Source organism: Ctenocephalides felis, unplaced genomic scaffold, assembly GCF_003426905.1.
Source record: "Ctenocephalides felis isolate EL2017-DRISC unplaced genomic scaffold, ASM342690v1 CF-g0.4_SCAFFOLD_00994, whole genome shotgun sequence".
In the NCBI taxonomy this organism is placed as follows: domain Eukaryota; kingdom Metazoa; phylum Arthropoda; class Insecta; order Siphonaptera; family Pulicidae; genus Ctenocephalides; species Ctenocephalides felis.
Genome location: NW_020537148.1, coordinates 1 through 22,471, shown reverse-complemented (window position 1 = coordinate 22,471; position 22,471 = coordinate 1). Strand labels below are relative to the sequence as shown.

The following is a 22,471-nucleotide window of genomic DNA, read 5'->3' as shown; positions in this document are numbered from 1 at the left end:
GCCGACATATATTTCTTAATCGCCTGCAGCGACGATCCGCCGCGTTCTTTCAGACTTTTAATAGCTTTGTTTTACCATTTCAGATGTAGGAGGATGGGACGGCTTCACTCGCGGTTTTAACAGCCGCAGTCTTGCCCTTTTTCGGCGATGCTGTCGCTGGCGCAGCGGTTGCCGCCGGCGACGTAGATAAAGCGTTATCTGACATTATAGTAAAAAATCGTAGGTTAAAATGTAATCTAACACGTGATTGGTTAAATATGTTAGGGGCGTGGCCAAAAACTATATTCGAAAAGTGTAGGACCGAGGAGAAAACAATAATATTTGAAAATTTTACAAAATGTAAATTATTTGTAAAAATTAAATCCAGCGCTTTTATTCTAAATAATTCGCATAAAACAATGGATTTACATGATAGCCAAATTCATCCCCAACATATCATCAAAAGCATGATTTATTTCAACGGTTAGTTTTTCTAAAATATCGCTAATTATATTCAAATAACTTCTGCACTCAATAGTGCGTTTCAACAAAATCGTTATCGCATTTTTATGAGCATTGAGATATGTTATATTTTGATGCGATGTAATTATACTTATATATCCTAGAAACAGTTTTTGTAAATTTTTATTCATAAATAGTATCATAATTGTTCATAAACTGTCATTGAACATTCATTTGAGTACTCTATGATCTATACTGAACAATAGCTAATATAAACGATTTGATTAAATAACGAATATAATATTTTATTAAAATAAAATATTATTTGTATGAAATATAATTAATTATATTTACGATGTAATACACTATCATACACCAACGCATAAAATTCGGTTAGAAATCATTTGTGTAAAACATTATGTCGCGTCGTGCATTCAAGTTCAAGAAGTGTGCTCTATTCTCTTTTTGCATAGTATCTAATAAAATAATATTATCGTTATAATTAATTATTTCATTCGTAGTTTTCAAAAGAACGATAAAATACAAAACAGTAAACAATTGTACTGTTGTTTCTTGAAATAACTTGAGTCAAAAAATTCACAAACTGTTTATTCTGTAAAATCATAATATTTCTATCATATTATATTTTATTAAAATAAATCGAATGTATAAATAATTTAGTCATTAATAATAAAATATAATATTTATGTTTTTTTTTTTTTAATTCAATTGTATAGAATAAAATAATAATATCTTATATTCATTGCCGAGAAAAGATTATATATTAGTTGATATTTAATAAATATTATTTTATTCTTTTATTCTTGAATGCTTGCTGAACTGAATATGCGGCTCTGCTGCTATATCTAAACACGCTGACCGTGAATAACCGTTTGTTCGAGGGTCAGAAAACATGCAAGATTTTAGCCTAAATGGTGATTGTTATTAGAATTGAATGACTGGAGAACCATACGAAATTTTAACAATGTATTATAATTTATATGGTTTCTTTATGAAAATATAGAAATATTGTCAATAATTGCTGCAATCTAAATGTAATTTGCATTTCAATAAGTGATCAATCACACAGATTGCTCTCTACTAGCTAAACAGTAAAAGATACGAAAAAACTTTGTTCGTACGAAAGATGCAGAATAAAATCACGAATAAAATGATATATAAATCGTTATGTGTGTTCATATAATTTTTTCGAGATTATCTAATTTTTCTTAAATTTTAAGGAAATATGTAAATAATACCTAAATATACAAAATTTATATTCGACAATAGTAAAATTTCATAATAATTCATTATAACTTTATAATAATACTATTATAATTTTATAACAATTCATTTATTTATGATTATTAATAAATTTTGTACGATAATTATTAGTAAATCTTTCCACGATCACTAAGCCACGCCCTTTTTTAAAAACACGCGTCAAAATTAACTATAATATTATTATTTTGTTTATGCATAATCATTATTTTATTCTCCTTGTCGAGACTAACAAAATGCTATAAGGTATTATGATATTGACATTGATATCTAGCGTAAATGTTTGTTGAAACATTTAGGCCACTATACAGCGTAAGTTCCTAAACACGACGACCGTGAATAACCGCTCGTTCGAGGGTCAGAAAACATGCGAGATTTTAGCCTGAATTGCGAATGTTATAAAAATCAAATCATTAACAAACCCTACAATTTTTTTTTTAAATATACAAATTCTATAATCGATATTAGTGAAATTCAATAATAATTGATAACATAATAACATATAAATGTGTTAATATTTGATAATAAAACAAGAATTATTTATTTGGTTTTAAAATCACTACAAAAATTAATATACTTATATAGATTTTTTTTTATATTTATTTTAAATGTTTTATAACAACGTAACTAATAAATAAAGTTATTATTTTGTACATTTATTTATGATTATTAATAAATTTTGTACGATAATTATTAGTAAAACTTTCCACGATCACTAAGCCACGCCCCTTTTTAAAAACACGCGTCAAAATTCACTATAACATTATTATTTTCTTTATGAATAATTATTATTTTATTCTTCTCGTCGAGACTAACAAATTGCTATAAGGTATTATGGTATTGACATTGATATCTAGCGTAAATGCTTGCTGAAACATTTAGGCCACTATACAGCGGCAGTTCCTAAACACGACGACCGTGAATAACCGTTTGCTCGAGGGTCAGAAAACATGCGAGATTTTAGCCTGAATTGCGAATGTTATAAAAATCAAATCATTAACAAACCCTACAATTTTTTTTTTTAAATATACAAATTCTATAATCGATATTAGTGAAATTCAATAATAATTGATAACATAATAACATATAAATGTGCTAATATTCGATAATAAAACAAGAATTATTTATTTGATGTTGAAATCACTACAAAAATTAATATACTTATATAGATTTTTTTTATATTCATTTTAAATGATTTATAACAACGTAACTAATAAATAAAGTTATTATTTCGTACATTTATAACCTTAAATATTCTTTGATTCATTCAAACAAATGTTGTTATTTATATTTATTTAAATAAAAATATCTAAAATCAATTAAATTATATACCGAATGTTATGATAAAAAAATTAAAATAAATTAAAATGAGTATTGAATAGTAAATTAAATAGTATTATAAATAAAATAGTAAAATAATAAATAAATAGTAAAATAATATATGTTCATTTTTTGAATAAAGTTGTTCGTCCTGAGAAGGACGGTTTTATGTCAATTTGCGACAATAAAAGAAATTTAAGCTTTCTTTTCTGTCTTCTTTGGCAAAAGCACAGCTTGTATGTTCGGCAATACACCGCCCTGAGCAATCGTAACACCCGATAACAGTTTGTTGAGTTCCTCGTCATTGCGGATGGCCAGTTGCAAATGACGCGGAATTATTCTGGTCTTCTTGTTGTCGCGAGCCGCATTGCCGGCTAACTCGAGAACTTCGGCGGCCAGATATTCCATGACTGCAGCGAGGTAGACGGGTGCACCAGCGCCGACACGCTCGGCATAGTTGCCTTTGCGTAGCAAACGATGAATACGACCGACTGGAAACTGAAGACCGGCACGGTTAGACCGTGACTTAGCCTTTCCCTTGACTTTACCGCCTTTGCCTCGACCAGACATGTTTACAGGTTCGTGTTCAAACTGAGAATGATATCAAAGTTCTCGAACGGGCCCGTATAGATTTCTGAGCGTTGCAAGCACACGCCCATTTTTTTGTAGACACGCCCCTCCCTTGCCTACGTACGTTGTTACGGCTTCAGTCAAAACGTTGAAGCAGTACGAAAACGGAGCGTCGGCACGACTCATTGCAGATTGATTTGGTTTTCATTGATTGGGTCATTTGATTTTCGTATCGATTGATTGATGGATGATGATAAGTGAATAAGTGAAGTGAGATAAGTGAAGTGAAGTGAAATAAAAAGTGATAAGTGAAGTGAATAAGTGTGATTTTGCGATGATGATCTGAAATTCTCAAGCACTGGATTTTAGTACGTTACCACAAAATGGGGCGCACTAAAAAGTACCAATTCCATAAGAGGAAGTACTCTGTTGAAGAACTTCGGCAAATACTAAACTCTAACGACAGCATCGACGATATAACCGGAGTGAAACTTTCAAACAGATTTGAACCACTATCAAGCACAGACACGGATACAGAACCCGATGAGTTGATGGAAACCGCAAATGAGATAAATAAGAAACGAGCTCGGGAAAATACTTCCGAAGAAAAAATAAGGAAGAAAACTGCGCTTTCCCCAAAGGCAAGTACATCTAAAAATGATCCTAAAGAATTAGACAGGAAAATGCCAACTGTGATTATCAAGAGCGAAATACCTCACCATGTGTTAAAAACAATTAAATCTAATATAAAAAAGGATTTGTCAATTCAATATATAAGTAAAAATCACCTGAGAGTAAATACCTACACAACCACAGATAATGAATATCTGCTTAAATACCTACGAGATAATAAATACAATTTTTTCACACACGGAGATAAGAAGGAAACAAATAAGAAAATTGTACTAAGGGGGATAGACCCAAACATAGATATAGAAGACATTAAAGAAGATCTACAAAACAAGGAAATTAACGTGAGCAAAATAATACAAATGTCCAAGAAAGTAGAAGGAAACATTTCATATAAGTTACCGATCTATATTGTAGTCCTAACCCCACAGCAAGATATTGGCAAAGTGACGGAAGTGCGCCACATCTTGGGATATATAGTAAAATGGGAGAAACTACATGCTTCAGAAAGATTATTGCAATGCTACAATTGCCAAAACTTTGGACACGCAGCCAGATACTGCAACCTAAAATACAGATGTGTTAAATGTAAAGAAGACCACGAACCAGGAAAATGCAGCAAGTCAAAAGAAGAAAAACCACAATGTGTAAACTGCGGGAATTTGCACCCCGCAAACTACAGAAACTGCCCCTTCTTAATTGAACTTAGAAATAAAATACGAAACAAACCTCTTAATCAAAATAAAGCGGTTGACGCACCTCCTCCGCCGAAACAAACCAAATCTTACAGCGAACTACTCAAAGAGACGGCGACTAATAACCAAAATAATGAAGAACGACAAGAAAACTCATCATCCACAAATAGCGACATTTTTAATACAATGAAACAAATTCAAGATTTGCTATCTAAATTCGACCTAAGTAAAATAATAAGCAACATCCAAAAGTTTTTGCCAAAGATCATGAACGCCAAAAATATTACTGACTTTATAATAATAGGTATGGAATTCTTCAACGCTACTTTTAAATAAATGGCCCGAAAAAATAACAGCATAAATATCATGACATGGAACAGCAATGGAATAAGAAACAAAACAAGTGAACTAACCTATATAATGAGAAAACACAACATACAAATTGTGTTATTGACCGAAACTCGACTAAACCCAAACATTAATTTTCACATTCCACAATACAAAATCTACCGCAATGACCGAGATGGAGCAAGTGGTGGTGGTACAGCAATATTAATACACGAGGATATAGTCCAAAATTCAACTCTAACACCTCAGCTAAACACCATAGAAGCGACAACAGCAAGTATTACAGTTAAAAATACAAAAATAATAGTAGCTGCAATTTACAAACGACCACAAAATACACTGGATACGAATGACTTAGAAACAGTCATGAACCTTAATCGACAAGTAATCATAGGGGGAGACATGAATGCACACCATCAACTTTGGAACTGTAAAAGAACAAATAGAGATGGGAGAAGCATACATGACATGATCTTCAGAAACCTACAAACATATAAAATTATATATCCAGAAGAACCAACATATTACCCAAGCGACGATAAAAAATCACCAAGCACAATAGATTTTTTCATAACGAAAAATATCCATACAAGGCAGCTCGCCAGAACAATATCCGAAACGGATTCCGACCACAACCCTGTCTATACAAAAATTTACGAAACACCAGAAAGATATACGGAGAGATCATATATAGTAAAATACAACTACAAAAAAGCAGACTGGACGCAATTTAAAGATGACGTAAGCAACCAGCTAGACTTAACGCAAACCATCCTGACAAGATGTGAAATAGATCAAGAAGTTAGAAAGCTTACTGAATTAATACAACACTCTATAAAGAAAAACATACCAAAAATAAATAAGCAAAGCTACGAACAACTACCCGAACACATTATAAAACTTATTCAAGTCAAAAACAGCATACGACGAAAATGGCAAAAACAACGTGTACCTGAATTAAAAGCATTACTAAACAAGTTTGTGAGTGAAATCCAAAGACACATAAGAAAACATAAAAACAATATATGGAAACTGAAACTAGACAACATTAATAAAGACAGCACCAACTTATGGAAATTGACAAAAAACCGAACTCGGAAACGCAATGATATCCCACCACTACATTCAAGACACAATGGGGTAGTCTACTCAAACAAAGACAAAGCAGATGCTATAGCCGAAGTACTGGAAGAAACTCACCGGCAAAACCTTGATCTTGGGAACATACAACACGACCACAAAGTGAACAAAACCGTACAACACAATAAACAACTGAATACACCTATCTGCAGAGTGACCCCGTTAGATGTCAAACAAAACATCAAAAAATTAAAAAACTACAAAGCTCCTGGACTCGATAACATACAAAATATTGTACTGAAGAATCTACCACGTAAAGCCATAATAAATTTCACAAAAATCATAAACGCCATGCTATCTCTTGAACACTACCCAGTAGAATGGAAAGCAGCCAAAACACTTCCTTTTCCAAAACCAGGTAAAAGCGACACATTTCCACAAAATTACAGACCTATTAGCTTACTACCGACTATGGGAAAACTGGCAGAGAAAATAATACAAAAACAAATATTATATCACATAAAGAAGAAAAACGTTCTTCCAAAACACCAATATGGATTTAGGTCAGGACACGCAACCCAACATCCCATAAATATACTTACAGAAAAAACCATCCACGCTATGAACATGAAGAAACATACAGGCTTAGTAAGCTTAGATATACAGAAAGCTTTCGACACTGTATGGCATAATGGACTACTATACAAGCTGCAAAAAATAGAGCTACCAAGATATCTAATCAACATCATAAGGTCCTATCTTAAGAACAGAACCTTTAGAGTGTGTGTCAAAAACGAATTGTCAGACGAAAAAGCAATTGCAGCAGGCTTACCACAAGGATCTATTCTTGCACCACTACTTTTTAACATATACATGCATGATATACCTACCCACAAAAACACCCAAATCCTGCAATACGCAGACGACACAGCAATTTTTTCTGCAAGTGCTAAAATCGAAATTCTAACAAAGAAACTACAAGAACACTTATTACAAATCGACCACTACCTAGACACATGGAAACTAAAACTGAATACGCAAAAAACAGAAGCCATACTTTTCACTAACAAACAAAAACAAACCATTGACAAACAGAAAACCCTACAAATTGGAGCGGACAAAATCCCATGGGCTAATACAGTCAAATATTTAGGTGTTATCTTTGACAAAAAATTATCGTTCAAAGAACACACAAAATACAGAAATAATCAAGCGTCTGCAGCGATAAATAGACTGCACTGTCTTCTCAACAACAGCAGCTACCTAAACAAGCAAAACAAAAGGCTACTCTATCTACTAATGATAAGACCTATATTGACATATGCAGGGCCGGCATGGACAAACACTTGTAAATACAACTACCAAAAACTACAAAGGACCCAGAATAAATGCCTTAGACTGATAACAGGCAAAAACAGACAACAAAATAATAAATTTATTACTAATAAAGCACTTCATGAAGAAGCAAAAATACCTTACATCAAAGAGTTTATTGCTACCATCACGAAGAAGTTTTATATGGCAATAAATAATCATAAAAACCAAAATATTACAGACCTAGGCAAATTCACAAGGAAAAACTACTGGACAGACAAAAGATTACTCCCAAACTTCTAAACTTCAGAAGTTTGAGAAATATGAACAAACCGAAAATATTAGAAATGGTTTTATGAACCAGGAATATATTAATTAAATGAATAATAGACGACAGTAATACCACGTATTACAAACGTAATACATATTGTCAAGGAATACCACCAATAAATAATAACTCACAGCACGATATGTTTACCTTACACGAAACTGAAGCACGAGGGTCAAGAGGAAGAGGGAGAGAAGAATCATGGCACGACTCATTTCGTATCAGTCAGTGTACTAGTAAACATCAGACATGCCACCGAAAACCAGCGGTAAAGCGGCTAAGAAAGCAGGCAAAGCCCAGAAAAATATTTCAAAGGGCGACAAGAAGAAGAAACGTAAGCGCAAGGAGAGCTATGCCATTTATATTTACAAAGTCTTGAAACAAGTCCATCCTGACACGGGCATTTCGAGCAAGGCGATGAGCATCATGAACAGCTTTGTGAATGATATCTTCGAGCGTATAGCGGCCGAGGCATCGCGTTTGGCTCACTACAACAAACGCTCTACAATCACTAGTCGGGAAATTCAGACAGCAGTCCGGCTATTGCTACCAGGCGAGTTGGCCAAACACGCCGTCAGCGAAGGTACTAAGGCCGTAACCAAGTACACCAGCTCGAAATAAAATGATGAAGATTTTGTGATGCCACTTATATGTTCTGTCGACAATAACAAAGGCCCTTCTCAGGGCCCACAAATATTTTACAAAAGAACTTTATAATTTTTACATTGGTTTTATAGATAAAATAAAATAACCTGACACTAATGATATTTTATTAGGATTTTCAATAAATTTTGATCAGATTTCTATTAGAGATCGTTATTATTAATTTATATTATAAATAATGTTCAATTTCTATATATTTTCAATATGATAAAAATTAATGATTGAATATTCAATTCAATTTAAAACTTTAGTTTTTCAAATTTAGTTAATAAGTTTAAGTTTATTTTAATTTATTATAAAATATATTTATATTAAAAAAAATCGCAATTTAAATATTTTCGTAAAAATAAAATTATTGTCGTAAATATTTTAAAAATTTTATTATTTAAATATATAAAATATATTATTACATATTATATAAATTTAAATAATATGCAAAATTTAATAAATTCATTCATTTAATTGAGCTCCTTCAATTCAGAGCCCTTTTCGAAGCCCTTAACTGTAAAGTATACTAATACTAAAAGTATACTCTATTTTCTATTAATTGAAGCCCCCCCATGTAAGAAAAGAAATCAATTGCATATAAAAAGTCAATACGAAAAAATAGTAAAATATATATTAATTAATACTTTCTTTAAAACATATTCGAAGGGCTTTCCAATTTGATAATATTATCAATAATATTACCAAAGCAAGTTATTCTGCAAGAAAATAAACAAATTTCATATAAAATCAAATAAAGCCTGTACGTAAATTGTAAAATATATTACTTGTTCTTTTAATTATATTTGACAGCCCTTAAAAGGGCTCTTTTTTGTTTTGTATTTATAAGAAATGACTGCGTCCGTTGATCAATTTAACCGCCGAAACCGTACAGTGTACGACCCTGACGTTTGAGCGCATATACGACATCCATAGCGGTTACGGTCTTCCTCTTGGCGTGCTCGGTGTATGTGACTGCATCGCGGATAACGTTCTCGAGAAACACTTTCAGAACACCGCGGGTCTCTTCGTAGATTAGACCCGAGATACGCTTGACGCCGCCACGGCGAGCAAGACGACGTATAGCCGGCTTTGTAATACCTTGGATATTATCGCGAAGAACTTTCCTGTGTCGCTTAGCGCCACCCTTTCCGAGTCCCTTACCACCTTTGCCACGGCCGGTCATTTTTCAATATATCGCAGTCGGGATAAATTTACAAATTGATGTTAACAGCTCGAAGTCTGAATAACGACTGAATTCCGACGAGCGAAATTATTGAAAAGTTTGAGCTCGCTAGGCCACGCCCATCATAGCTATGCGAGCATTCGGCGCCGACCAATGACAGCCGAGCACAGCATCGGACATTCGTAATGTATTTTGATCATAATATTCGAGCCGGACGCGTCAGTATCAAAACGATCGTCAAACGAGAAGGTTCTCGAAACGAAATCTAGGAGTTATAATGGCCCGTACGAAGCAGACAGCTCGCAAGTCCACCGGTGGCAAGGCGCCCCGTAAGCAGCTTGCAACGAAAGCGGCTCGCAAGAGCGCGCCGGCGACCGGCGGTGTGAAGAAGCCGCATCGTTATCGGCCTGGCACCGTAGCTCTGCGTGAGATCCGTCGTTACCAGAAGAGCACCGAGCTTCTCATACGAAAGTTGCCGTTCCAACGTCTAGTGCGCGAGATCGCTCAGGACTTCAAGACCGATCTGCGTTTTCAGAGCTCCGCCGTCATGGCATTGCAGGAAGCTAGCGAGGCCTATTTGGTTGGCCTGTTCGAAGATACAAACTTGTGCGCGATCCACGCCAAGCGCGTAACCATCATGCCCAAGGATATTCAACTAGCTCGGCGTATTCGAGGAGAACGCGCTTAGACGCCTGTCGTCCTATAAAACAAATCGGTCCTTTTCAGGACCACCAAAATGATCAATTAAAAGAACTTTTATTATTTTTCAAATTATTTTATTTTGCAGAATTATTCCATCGATACGTTAGAAATTTTTATTGATTTTTTTTTTTAATTGAAATTATTGACAACACACATGATTTGACTTGTTGAATAGTGTGTTGTTGTGTTAAGTTTAAAAAATATTATAGTTGAATTTGTAAAATTCGTCATGAATTTCTGAAAGCTTCTTTAAAAAATTCTAAATTTAATTAATATGGGCGAGTTGCCGTTCTGATGATAGAAATTTATATTATATATATTATATTATATATATTTATATATATAAATATTTTTTTTTTATTGTATATTTTTTAATTTCATATATAGTTATTTAAAGTTATATAAATTTTCTTTTTCGAATACGATATGAAAAAAAGATTGAAACTTCATAAATTATTAATGATTATATTTTATTTCATTAATTAATTTCCATTTACTTATTATTTATATAAAAAAAAATTAGAAAAAATTATGAATTTAATTATTATGAGAGTTGCCGTTCTATGTATAGTTGATTTATTTAAAGTGATATATAAAACTTTTATTAATAAATTATTGATTATATTTCATTTGATTAAGATAATTTATTCATATAAAATTATTTAAAAAAAAATAATAAATAAATAAATAAAATTCAGCGATTGATATTGAACAACTCCCTACCAAAGACGAAATTGAAAATTGAAAAGACTTTGACTTTTAAATTTCGTCAATGACACAACACGGCGGCGAGGAACACAGCGAGCGTTGCTGCGCTCCTGTTACAAATATTTTATTAAAATTTTTTCCGAAGTCCACGAAAAGGCTATAATATAAGATGATAAGATATATATAAGTAAAATAATAATGTTCTTTGATAAAAATTTATTGTTAGTCCTGAAAAGGACTTTGTGCAAACATTTTCGTTTGCTGTTGTGTAAAAAGATAATGAAATGTTTTCACTTCTTTTTCGGTGACGCTTTTTTCAAAGGTTTGGCTACTTTTGATGTCTTCTTTGGCGATTTAGGTTTCTTTGCGGCTGCGGTCTTGACGGTTTTCTTCGTTTTGCTCGTTGCCTTGGCCGATGAGGCTTTCGTCGACTTACCCTGAATGGTCTTCTTCTTATCGACTGTCGTCTTAGGTTTCGCCGACGACTTTTTTAATGTGCCCGCTGCGGATGCAGACTTCTTTTTAGGGGACGAAGCAGGTTTGGCGGCGCCCTTCGACTTTGCTGTCTTCGATTTTGCTTTTGCCGCTGGCGTCTTAGCGGTCCTGGCTTTTCCAGCCGAAACACCGCTTTCGCCGCCGCTCTGTTTAGCGTTCGCGGCAAGTTTGAACGAACCCGAAGCACCTTTGCCTTTTGTTTGAATCAGTGTGCCCGCTTGAACAGCTGACTTTAAATACTTTTTAATGAACGTTGACATTTTCTCGGCGTCGATTTTATAATTGGCCGACATATATTTCTTAATCGCCTGCAGCGACGATCCGCCGCGTTCTTTCAGACTTTTAATAGCGTTGTTTACCATTTCAGATGTAGGAGGATGGGACGGCTTCACTCGCGGTTTTTTAACAGCCGCAGTCTTGCCCTTTTTCGGCGATGCTGTCGCTGGCGCAGCGGTTGCCGCCGGCGACGTAGATAAAGCGTTATCTGACATTATAGTAAAAAATCGTAGGTTAAAATGTAAATCTAACACGTGATTGGTTAAATATGTTAGGGGCGTGGCCAAAAACTATATTCGAAAAGTGTAGGACCGAGGAGAAAACAATAATATTTGAAAATTTTACAAAAATGTAAATTATTTGTAAAAAATTAAATCCAGCGCTTTTATTCTAAATAATTCGCATAAAACAATGGATTTACATGATAGCCAAATTCATCCCCAACATATCATCAAAAGCATGATTTATTTCAACGGTTAGTTTTTCTAAAATATCGCTAATTATATTCAAATAACTTCTGCACTCAATAGTGCGTTTTCAACAAAATCGTTATCGCATTTTTATGAGCATTGAGATATGTTATATTTTGATGCGATGTAATTATACTTATATATCCTAGAAACAGTTTTTGTAAATTTTTATTCATAAATAGTATCATAATTGTTCATAAACTGTCATTGAACATTCATTTGAGTACTCTATGAATCTATACTGAACAATAGCTAATATAAACGATTTGATTAAATAACGAATATAATATTTTATTAAAATAAAATATTATTTGTATGAAATAATTAATTATATTTACGATGTAATACACTATCAATACACCAACGCATAAAATTCGGTTAGAAATCATTTGTGTAAAACATTATGTCGCGTCGTGCATTCAAGTTCAAGAAGTGTGCTCTATTCTCTTTTTGCATAGTATCTAATAAAATAATATTATCGTTATAATTAATTATTTCATTCGTAGTTTTCAAAAGAACGATAAAATACAAAACAGTAAACAATTGTACTGTTGTTTCTTGAAATAACTTGAGTCAAAAAATTCACAAACTGTTTATTCTGTAAAATCATAATATTTCTATCATATTATATTTTATTAAAATAAATCGAATGTATAAATAATTTAGTCATTAATAATAAAATATAATATTTATGTTTTTTTTTTTTTTAATTCAATTGTATAGAATAAAATAATAATATCTTATATTCATTGCCGAGAAAAGATTATATATTAGTTGATATTTAATAAATATTATTTTATTCTTTTATTCTTGAATGCTTGCTGAACTGAATATGCGGCTCTGCTGCTATATCTAAACACGCTGACCGTGAATAACCGTTTGTTCGAGGGTCAGAAAACATGCAAGATTTTAGCCTAAATGGTGATTGTTATTAGAATTGAATGACTGGAGAACCATACGAAATTTTAACAATGTATTATAATTTATATGGTTTCTTTATGAAAATATAGAAATATTGTCAATAATTGCTGCAATCTAAATGTAATTTGCATTTCAATAAGTGATCAATCACACAGATTGCTCTCTACTAGCTAAACAGTAAAAGATACGAAAAAACTTTGTTCGTACGAAAGATGCAGAATAAAATCACGAATAAAATGATATATAAATCGTTATGTGTGTTCATATAATTTTTTCGAGATTATCTAATTTTTCTTAAATTTTAAGGAAATATGTAAATAATACCTAAATATACAAAATTTATATTCGACAATAGTAAAATTTCATAATAATTCATTATAACTTTATAATAATACTATTATAATTTTATAACAATTCATTTATTTATGATTATTAATAAATTTTGTACGATAATTATTAGTAAATCTTTCCACGATCACTAAGCCACGCCCTTTTTTAAAAACACGCGTCAAAATTAACTATAATATTATTATTTTGTTTATGCATAATCATTATTTTATTCTCCTTGTCGAGACTAACAAAATGCTATAAGGTATTATGATATTGACATTGATATCTAGCGTAAATGTTTGTTGAAACATTTAGGCCACTATACAGCGTAAGTTCCTAAACACGACGACCGTGAATAACCGCTCGTTCGAGGGTCAGAAAACATGCGAGATTTTAGCCTGAATTGCGAATGTTATAAAAATCAAATCATTAACAAACCCTACAATTTTTTTTTTAAATATACAAATTCTATAATCGATATTAGTGAAATTCAATAATAATTGATAACATAATAACATATAAATGTGTTAATATTTGATAATAAAACAAGAATTATTTATTTGGTTTTAAAATCACTACAAAAATTAATATACTTATATAGATTTTTTTTTATATTTATTTTAAATGTTTTATAACAACGTAACTAATAAATAAAGTTATTATTTTGTACATTTATTTATGATTATTAATAAATTTTGTACGATAATTATTAGTAAAACTTTCCACGATCACTAAGCCACGCCCCTTTTTAAAAACACGCGTCAAAATTCACTATAACATTATTATTTTCTTTATGAATAATTATTATTTTATTCTTCTCGTCGAGACTAACAAATTGCTATAAGGTATTATGGTATTGACATTGATATCTAGCGTAAATGCTTGCTGAAACATTTAGGCCACTATACAGCGGCAGTTCCTAAACACGACGACCGTGAATAACCGTTTGCTCGAGGGTCAGAAAACATGCGAGATTTTAGCCTGAATTGCGAATGTTATAAAAATCAAATCATTAACAAACCCTACAATTTTTTTTTTAAATATACAAATTCTATAATCGATATTAGTGAAATTCAATAATAATTGATAACATAATAACATATAAATGTGCTAATATTCGATAATAAAACAAGAATTATTTATTTGATGTTGAAATCACTACAAAAATTAATATACTTATATAGATTTTTTTTATATTCATTTTAAATGATTTATAACAACGTAACTAATAAATAAAGTTATTATTTCGTACATTTATAACCTTAAATATTCTTTGATTCATTCAAACAAATGTTGTTATTTATATTTATTTAAATAAAAATATCTAAAATCAATTAAATTATATACCGAATGTTATGATAAAAAAATTAAAATAAATTAAAATGAGTATTGAATAGTAAATTAAATAGTATTATAAATAAAATAGTAAAATAATAAATAAATAGTAAAATAATATATGTTCATTTTTTGAATAAAGTTGTTCGTCCTGAGAAGGACGGTTTTATGTCAATTTGCGACAATAAAAGAAATTTAAGCTTTCTTTTCTGTCTTCTTTGGCAAAAGCACAGCTTGTATGTTCGGCAATACACCGCCCTGAGCAATCGTAACACCCGATAACAGTTTGTTGAGTTCCTCGTCATTGCGGATGGCCAGTTGCAAATGACGCGGAATTATTCTGGTCTTCTTGTTGTCGCGAGCCGCATTGCCGGCTAACTCGAGAACTTCGGCGGCCAGATATTCCATGACTGCAGCGAGGTAGACGGGTGCACCAGCGCCGACACGCTCGGCATAGTTGCCTTTGCGTAGCAAACGATGAATACGACCGACTGGAAACTGAAGACCGGCACGGTTAGACCGTGACTTAGCCTTTCCCTTGACTTTACCGCCTTTGCCTCGACCAGACATGTTTACAGGTTCGTGTTCAAACTGAGAATGATATCAAAGTTCTCGAACGGGCCCGTATAGATTTCTGAGCGTTGCAAGCACACGCCCATTTTTTTGTAGACACGCCCCTCCCTTGCCTACGTACGTTGTTACGGCTTCAGTCAAAACGTTGAAGCAGTACGAAAACGGAGCGTCGGCACGACTCAGATGGGAGAAGCATACATGACATGACATATATATTACCCAAGCGACGATAAAAAATCACCAAGCACAATAGATTTTTTCATAACGAAAAATATCCATACAAGGCAGCTCGCCAGAACAATATCCGAAACGGATTCCGACCACAACCCTGTCTATACAAAAATTTACGAAACACCAGAAAGATATACGGAGAGATCATATATAGTAAAATACAACTACAAAAAAGCAGACTGGACGCAATTTAAAGATGACGTAAGCAACCAGCTAGACTTAACGCAAACCATCCTGACAAGATGTGAAATAGATCAAGAAGTTAGAAAGCTTACTGAATTAATACAACACTCTATAAAGAAAAACATACCAAAAATAAATAAGCAAAGCTACGAACAACTACCCGAACACATTATAAAACTTATTCAAGTCAAAAACAGCATACGACGAAAATGGCAAAAACAACGTGTACCTGAATTAAAAGCATTACTAAACAAGTTTGTGAGTGAAATCCAAAGACACATAAGAAAACATAAAAACGATATATGGAAACTGAAACTAGACAACATTAATAAAGACAGCACCAACTTATGGAAATTGACAAAAAACCGAACTCGGAAACGCAATGATATCCCACCACTACATTCAAGACACAATGGGGTAGTCTACTCAAACAAAGACAAAGCAGATGCTATAGCCGAAGTACTGGAAGAAACTCACCGGCAAAACCTTGATCTTGGGAACATACAACACGACCACAAAGTGAACAAAACCGTACAACACAATAAACAACTGAATACACCTATCTGCAGAGTGACCCCATTAGATGTCAAACAAAACATCAAAAAATTAAAAAACTACAAAGCTCCTGGACTCGATAACATACAAAATATTGTACTGAAGAATCTACCACGTAAAGCCATAATAAATTTCACAAAAATCATAAACGCCATGCTATCTCTTGAACACTACCCAGTAGAATGGAAAGCAGCCAAAACACTTCCTTTTCCAAAACCAGGTAAAAGCGACACATTTCCACAAAATTACAGACCTATTAGCTTACTACCGACTATGGGAAAACTGGCAGAGAAAATAATACAAAAACAAATATTATATCACATAAAGAAGAAAAACGTTCTTCCAAAACACCAATATGGATTTAGGTCAGGACACGCAACCCAACATCCCATAAATATACTTACAGAAAAAACCATCCACGCTATGAACATGAAGAAACATACAGGCTTAGTAAGCTTAGATATACAGAAAGCTTTCGACACTGTATGGCATAATGGACTACTATACAAGCTGCAAAAAATAGAGCTACCAAGATATCTAATCAACATCATAAGGTCCTATCTTAAGAACAGAACCTTTAGAGTGTGTGTCAAAAACGAATTGTCAGACGAAAAAGCAATTGCAGCAGGCTTACCACAAGGATCTATTCTTGCACCACTACTTTTTAACATATACATGCATGATATACCTACCCACAAAAACACCCAAATCCTGCAATACGCAGACGACACAGCAATTTTTTCTGCAAGTGCTAAAATCGAAATTCTAACAAAGAAACTACAAGAACACTTATTACAAATCGACCACTACCTAGACACATGGAAACTAAAACTGAATACGCAAAAAACAGAAGCCATACTTTTCACTAACAAACAAAAACAAACCATTGACAAACAGAAAACCCTACAAATTGGAGCGGACAAAATCCCATGGGCTAATACAATCAAATATTTAGGTGTTATCTTTGACAAAAAATTATCGTTCAAAGAACACACAAAATACAGAAATAATCAAGCGTCTGCAGCGATAAATAGACTGCACTGTCTTCTCAACAACAGCAGCTACCTAAACAAGCAAAACAAAAGGCTACTCTATCTACTAATGATAAGACCTATATTGACATATGCAGGGCCGGCATGGACAAACACTTGTAAATACAACTACCAAAAACTACAAAGGACCCAGAATAAATGCCTTAGACTGATAACAGGCAAAAACAGACAACAAAATAATAAATTTATTACTAATAAAGCACTTCATGAAGAAGCAAAAATACCTTACATCAAAGAGTTTATTGCTACCATCACGAAGAAGTTTTATATGGCAATAAATAATCATAAAAACCAAAATATTACAGACCTAGGCAAATTCACAAGGAAAAACTACTGGACAGACAAAAGATTACTCCCAAACTTCTAAACTTCAGAAGTTTGAGAAATATGAACAAACCGAAAATATTAGAAATGGTTTTATGAACCAGGAATATATTAATTAAATGAATAATAGACGACAGTAATACCACGTATTACAAACGTAATACATATTGTCAAGGAATACCACCAATAAATAATAACTCACAGCACGATATGTTTACCTTACACGAAACTGAAGCACGAGGGTCAAGAGGAAGAGGGAGAGAAGAATCATGGCACGACTCATTTCGTATCAGTCAGTGTACTAGTAAACATCAGACATGCCACCGAAAACCAGCGGTAAAGCGGCTAAGAAAGCAGGCAAAGCCCAGAAAAATATTTCAAAGGGCGACAAGAAGAAGAAACGTAAGCGCAAGGAGAGCTATGCCATTTATATTTACAAAGTCTTGAAACAAGTCCATCCTGACACGGGCATTTCGAGCAAGGCGATGAGCATCATGAACAGCTTTGTGAATGATATCTTCGAGCGTATAGCGGCCGAGGCATCGCGTTTGGCTCACTACAACAAACGCTCTACAATCACTAGTCGGGAAATTCAGACAGCAGTCCGGCTATTGCTACCAGGCGAGTTGGCCAAACACGCCGTCAGCGAAGGTACTAAGGCCGTAACCAAGTACACCAGCTCGAAATAAAATGATGAAGATTTTGTGATGCCACTTATATGTTCTGTCGACAATAACAAAGGCCCTTCTCAGGGCCCACAAATATTTTACAAAAGAACTTTATAATTTTTACATTGGTTTTATAGATAAAATAAAATAACCTGACACTAATGATATTTTATTAGGATTTTCAATAAATTTTGATCAGATTTCTATTAGAGATCGTTATTATTAATTTATATTATAAATAATGTTCAATTTCTATATATTTTCAATATGATAAAAATTAATGATTGAATATTCAATTCAATTTAAAACTTTAGTTTTTCAAATTTAGTTAATAAGTTTAAGTTTATTTTAATTTATTATAAAATATATTTATATTAAAAAAAATCGCAATTTAAATATTTTCGTAAAAATAAAATTATTGTCGTAAATATTTTAAAAATTTTATTATTTAAATATATAAAATATATTATTACATATTATATAAATTTAAATAATATGCAAAATTTAATAAATTCATTCATTTAATTGAGCTCCTTCAATTCAGAGCCCTTTTCGAAGCCCTTAACTGTAAAGTATACTAATACTAAAAGTATACTCTATTTTCTATTAATTGAAGCCCCCCCCATGTAAGAAAAGAAATCAATTGCATATAAAAAGTCAATACGAAAAAATAGTAAAATATATATTAATTAATACTTTCTTTAAAACATATTCGAAGGGCTTTCCAATTTGATAATATTATCAATAATATTACCAAAGCAAGTTATTCTGCAAGAAAATAAACAAATTTCATATAAAATCAAATAAAGCCTGTACGTAAATTGTAAAATATATTACTTGTTCTTTTAATTATATTTGACAGCCCTTAAAAGGGCTCTTTTTTGTTTTGTATTTATAAGAAATGACTGCGTCCGTTGATCAATTTAACCGCCGAAACCGTACAGTGTACGACCCTGACGTTTGAGCGCATATACGACATCCATAGCGGTTACGGTCTTCCTCTTGGCGTGCTCGGTGTATGTGACTGCATCGCGGATAACGTTCTCGAGAAACACTTTCAGAACACCGCGGGTCTCTTCGTAGATTAGACCCGAGATACGCTTGACGCCGCCACGGCGAGCAAGACGACGTATAGCCGGCTTTGTAATACCTTGGATATTATCGCGAAGAACTTTCCTGTGTCGCTTAGCGCCACCCTTTCCGAGTCCCTTACCACCTTTGCCACGGCCGGTCATTTTTCAATATATCGCAGTCGGGATAAATTTACAAATTGATGTTAACAGCTCGAAGTCTGAATAACGACTGAATTCCGACGAGCGAAATTATTGAAAAGTTTGAGCTCGCTAGGCCACGCCCATCATAGCTATGCGAGCATTCGGCGCCGACCAATGACAGCCGAGCACAGCATCGGACATTCGTAATGTATTTTGATCATAATATTCGAGCCGGACGCGTCAGTATCAAAACGATCGTCAAACGAGAAGGTTCTCGAAACGAAATCTAGGAGTTATAATGGCCCGTACGAAGCAGACAGCTCGCAAGTCCACCGGTGGCAAGGCGCCCCGTAAGCAGCTTGCAACGAAAGCGGCTCGCAAGAGCGCGCCGGCGACCGGCGGTGTGAAGAAGCCGCATCGTTATCGGCCTGGCACCGTAGCTCTGCGTGAGATCCGTCGTTACCAGAAGAGCACCGAGCTTCTCATACGAAAGTTGCCGTTCCAACGTCTAGTGCGCGAGATCGCTCAGGACTTCAAGACCGATCTGCGTTTTCAGAGCTCCGCCGTCATGGCATTGCAGGAAGCTAGCGAGGCCTATTTGGTTGGCCTGTTCGAAGATACAAACTTGTGCGCGATCCACGCCAAGCGCGTAACCATCATGCCCAAGGATATTCAACTAGCTCGGCGTATTCGAGGAGAACGCGCTTAGACGCCTGTCGTCCTATAAAACAAATCGGTCCTTTTCAGGACCACCAAAATGATCAATTAAAAGAACTTTTATTATTTTTCAAATTATTTTATTTTGCAGAATTATTCCATCGATACGTTAGAAATTTTTATTGATTTTTTTTTTAATTGAAATTATTGACAACACACATGATTTGACTTGTTGAATAGTGTGTTGTTGTGTTAAGTTTAAAAAATATTATAGTTGAATTTGTAAAATTCGTCATGAATTTCTGAAAGCTTCTTTAAAAAATTCTAAATTTAATTAATATGGGCGAGTTGCCGTTCTGATGATAGAAATTTATATTATATATATTATATTATATATATTTATATATATAAATATTTTTTTTTTATTGTATATTTTTTAATTTCATATATAGTTATTTAAAGTTATATAAATTTTCTTTTTCGAATACGATATGAAAAAAAGATTGAAACTTCATAAATTATTAATGATTATATTTTATTTCATTAATTAATTTCCATTTACTTATTATTTATATAAAAAAAAATTAGAAAAAATTATGAATTTAATTATTATGAGAGTTGCCGTTCTATGTATAGTTGATTTATTTAAAGTGATATATAAAACTTTTATTAATAAATTATTGATTATATTTCATTTGATTAAGATAATTTATTCATATAAAATTATTTAAAAAAAAATAAAAATAAATAAATAAAATTCAGCGATTGATATTGAACAACTCCCTACCAAAGACGAAATTGAAAATTGAAAAGACTTTGACTTTTAAATTTCGTCAATGACACAACACGGCGGCGAGGAACACAGCGAGCGTTGCTGCGCTCCTGTTACAAATATTTTATTAAAATTTTTCCGAAGTCCACGAAAAGGCTATAATATAAGATGATAAGATATATATAAGTAAAATAATAATGTTCTTTGATAAAAATTTATTGTTAGTCCTGAAAAGGACTTTGTGCAAACATTTTCGTTGCTGTTGTGTAAAAAGATAATGAAATGACGCTTTTTTCAAAGGTTGGCTACTTTTGATGTCTTCTTTGGCGATTTAGGTTCTTTGCGGCTGCGGTCTTGACGGTTTTCTTCGTTTTGCTCGTTGCCTTGGCCGATGAGGCTTTCGTCGACTTACCCTGAATGGTCTTCTTCTTATCGACTGTCGTCTTAGGTTTCGCCGACGACTTTTTTAATGTGCCCGCTGCGGATGCAGACTTCTTTTTAGGGGACGAAGCAGGGTTGGCGGGCGCCCTTCGACTTTGCTGTCTTCGATTTTGCTTTTGCCGCTGGCGTCTTAGCGGTCCTGGCTTTTCCAGCCGAAACACCGCTTTCGCCGCCGCTCTGTTTAGCGTTCGCGGCAAGTTTGAACGAACCCGAAGCACCTTTGCCTTTTGTTTGAATCAGTGTGCCCGCTTGAACAGCTGACTTTAAATACTTTTTAATGAACGTTGACATTTTCTCGGCGTCGATTTTATAATTGGCCGACATATATTTCTTAATCGCCTGCAGCGACGATCCGCCGCGTTCTTTCAGACTTTTAATAGCGTTGTTTACCATTTCAGATGTAGGAGGATGGGACGGCTTCACTCGCGGTTTTTTAACAGCCGCAGTCTTGCCCTTTTTCGGCGATGCTGTCGCTGGCGCAGCGGTTGCCGCCGGCGACGTAGATAAAGCGTTATCTGACATTATAGTAAAAAATCGTAGGTTAAAATGTAAATCTAACACGTGATTGGTTAAATATGTTAGGGGCGTGGCCAAAAACTATATTCGAAAAGTGTAGGACCGAGGAGAAAACAATAATATTTGAAAATTTTACAAAAATGTAAATTATTTGTAAAAAATTAAATCCAGCGCTTTATTCTAAATAATTCGCATAAAACAATGATT

At 33.4% G+C, this 22,471-nt stretch overlaps 8 protein-coding genes across 8 annotated transcripts; 4 read left to right on the top strand and 4 right to left on the bottom strand.

Annotated features, from left to right (window-relative positions):
• Positions 1-3,195: 3,195 nt before the first annotated feature.
• On the bottom strand, positions 3,196-6,624 carry LOC113365425 (histone H2A). Its single transcript, XM_026606988.1, has 2 exons — positions 6,616-6,624; positions 3,196-3,612 (listed from the first exon to the last, which is right to left on the bottom strand). Exon 2 carries the CDS (start codon positions 3,610-3,612, stop codon positions 3,238-3,240), a length of 375 nt encoding a protein of 124 aa, XP_026462773.1. The 5' UTR covers positions 6,616-6,624; the 3' UTR covers positions 3,196-3,237.
• A 1,585-nt stretch (positions 6,625-8,209) lies between these two features.
• Positions 8,210-8,706, top strand: LOC113365424 (histone H2B-like). The gene has a single exon (XM_026606987.1). The coding sequence runs from the start codon at positions 8,257-8,259 to the stop codon at positions 8,626-8,628; it is 372 nt and encodes a 123-aa protein (XP_026462772.1). The 5' UTR covers positions 8,210-8,256; the 3' UTR covers positions 8,629-8,706.
• Positions 8,707-10,073: 1,367 nt separating this feature from the next.
• LOC113365419 (histone H3) lies at positions 10,074-10,554 on the top strand. Its single transcript, XM_026606983.1, has one exon. The coding sequence runs from the start codon at positions 10,119-10,121 to the stop codon at positions 10,527-10,529; it is 411 nt and encodes a 136-aa protein (XP_026462768.1). The 5' UTR covers positions 10,074-10,118; the 3' UTR covers positions 10,530-10,554.
• Positions 10,555-11,513: 959 nt separating this feature from the next.
• LOC113365418 (histone H1-like) lies at positions 11,514-12,273 on the bottom strand. The gene has a single exon (XM_026606982.1). It carries the CDS (start codon positions 12,235-12,237, stop codon positions 11,542-11,544), a length of 696 nt encoding a protein of 231 aa, XP_026462767.1. The 5' UTR covers positions 12,238-12,273; the 3' UTR covers positions 11,514-11,541.
• A 2,958-nt stretch (positions 12,274-15,231) lies between these two features.
• Positions 15,232-15,730, bottom strand: LOC113365421 (histone H2A). Its single transcript, XM_026606984.1, has one exon. The coding sequence runs from the start codon at positions 15,646-15,648 to the stop codon at positions 15,274-15,276; it is 375 nt and encodes a 124-aa protein (XP_026462769.1). The 5' UTR covers positions 15,649-15,730; the 3' UTR covers positions 15,232-15,273.
• A 2,536-nt stretch (positions 15,731-18,266) lies between these two features.
• On the top strand, positions 18,267-18,763 carry LOC113365422 (histone H2B-like). The gene has a single exon (XM_026606985.1). It carries the CDS (start codon positions 18,314-18,316, stop codon positions 18,683-18,685), a length of 372 nt encoding a protein of 123 aa, XP_026462770.1. The 5' UTR covers positions 18,267-18,313; the 3' UTR covers positions 18,686-18,763.
• A 1,413-nt stretch (positions 18,764-20,176) lies between these two features.
• LOC113365417 (histone H3) lies at positions 20,177-20,587 on the top strand. Its single transcript, XM_026606981.1, has one exon. It carries the CDS (start codon positions 20,177-20,179, stop codon positions 20,585-20,587), a length of 411 nt encoding a protein of 136 aa, XP_026462766.1.
• A 1,218-nt stretch (positions 20,588-21,805) lies between these two features.
• LOC113365423 (histone H1C-like) lies at positions 21,806-22,306 on the bottom strand. Its single transcript, XM_026606986.1, has one exon. It carries the CDS (start codon positions 22,268-22,270, stop codon positions 21,806-21,808), a length of 465 nt encoding a protein of 154 aa, XP_026462771.1. The 5' UTR covers positions 22,271-22,306.
• Between the last annotated feature and the right edge of the window lie 165 nt (positions 22,307-22,471).

What these genes read in the sequence shown, in the direction of transcription:
- LOC113365425 (XM_026606988.1), bottom strand. Translation starts at nt 3,612, where the DNA reads ATGTCTGGTCGAGGCAAAGGCGGTAAAGTCAAGGGAAAGGCTAAGTCA.
- LOC113365424 (XM_026606987.1), top strand. Translation starts at nt 8,257, where the DNA reads ATGCCACCGAAAACCAGCGGTAAAGCGGCTAAGAAAGCAGGCAAAGCC.
- LOC113365419 (XM_026606983.1), top strand. Translation starts at nt 10,119, where the DNA reads ATGGCCCGTACGAAGCAGACAGCTCGCAAGTCCACCGGTGGCAAGGCG.
- LOC113365418 (XM_026606982.1), bottom strand. Translation starts at nt 12,237, where the DNA reads ATGTCAGATAACGCTTTATCTACGTCGCCGGCGGCAACCGCTGCGCCA.
- LOC113365421 (XM_026606984.1), bottom strand. Translation starts at nt 15,648, where the DNA reads ATGTCTGGTCGAGGCAAAGGCGGTAAAGTCAAGGGAAAGGCTAAGTCA.
- LOC113365422 (XM_026606985.1), top strand. Translation starts at nt 18,314, where the DNA reads ATGCCACCGAAAACCAGCGGTAAAGCGGCTAAGAAAGCAGGCAAAGCC.
- LOC113365417 (XM_026606981.1), top strand. Translation starts at nt 20,177, where the DNA reads ATGGCCCGTACGAAGCAGACAGCTCGCAAGTCCACCGGTGGCAAGGCG.
- LOC113365423 (XM_026606986.1), bottom strand. Translation starts at nt 22,270, where the DNA reads ATGTCAGATAACGCTTTATCTACGTCGCCGGCGGCAACCGCTGCGCCA.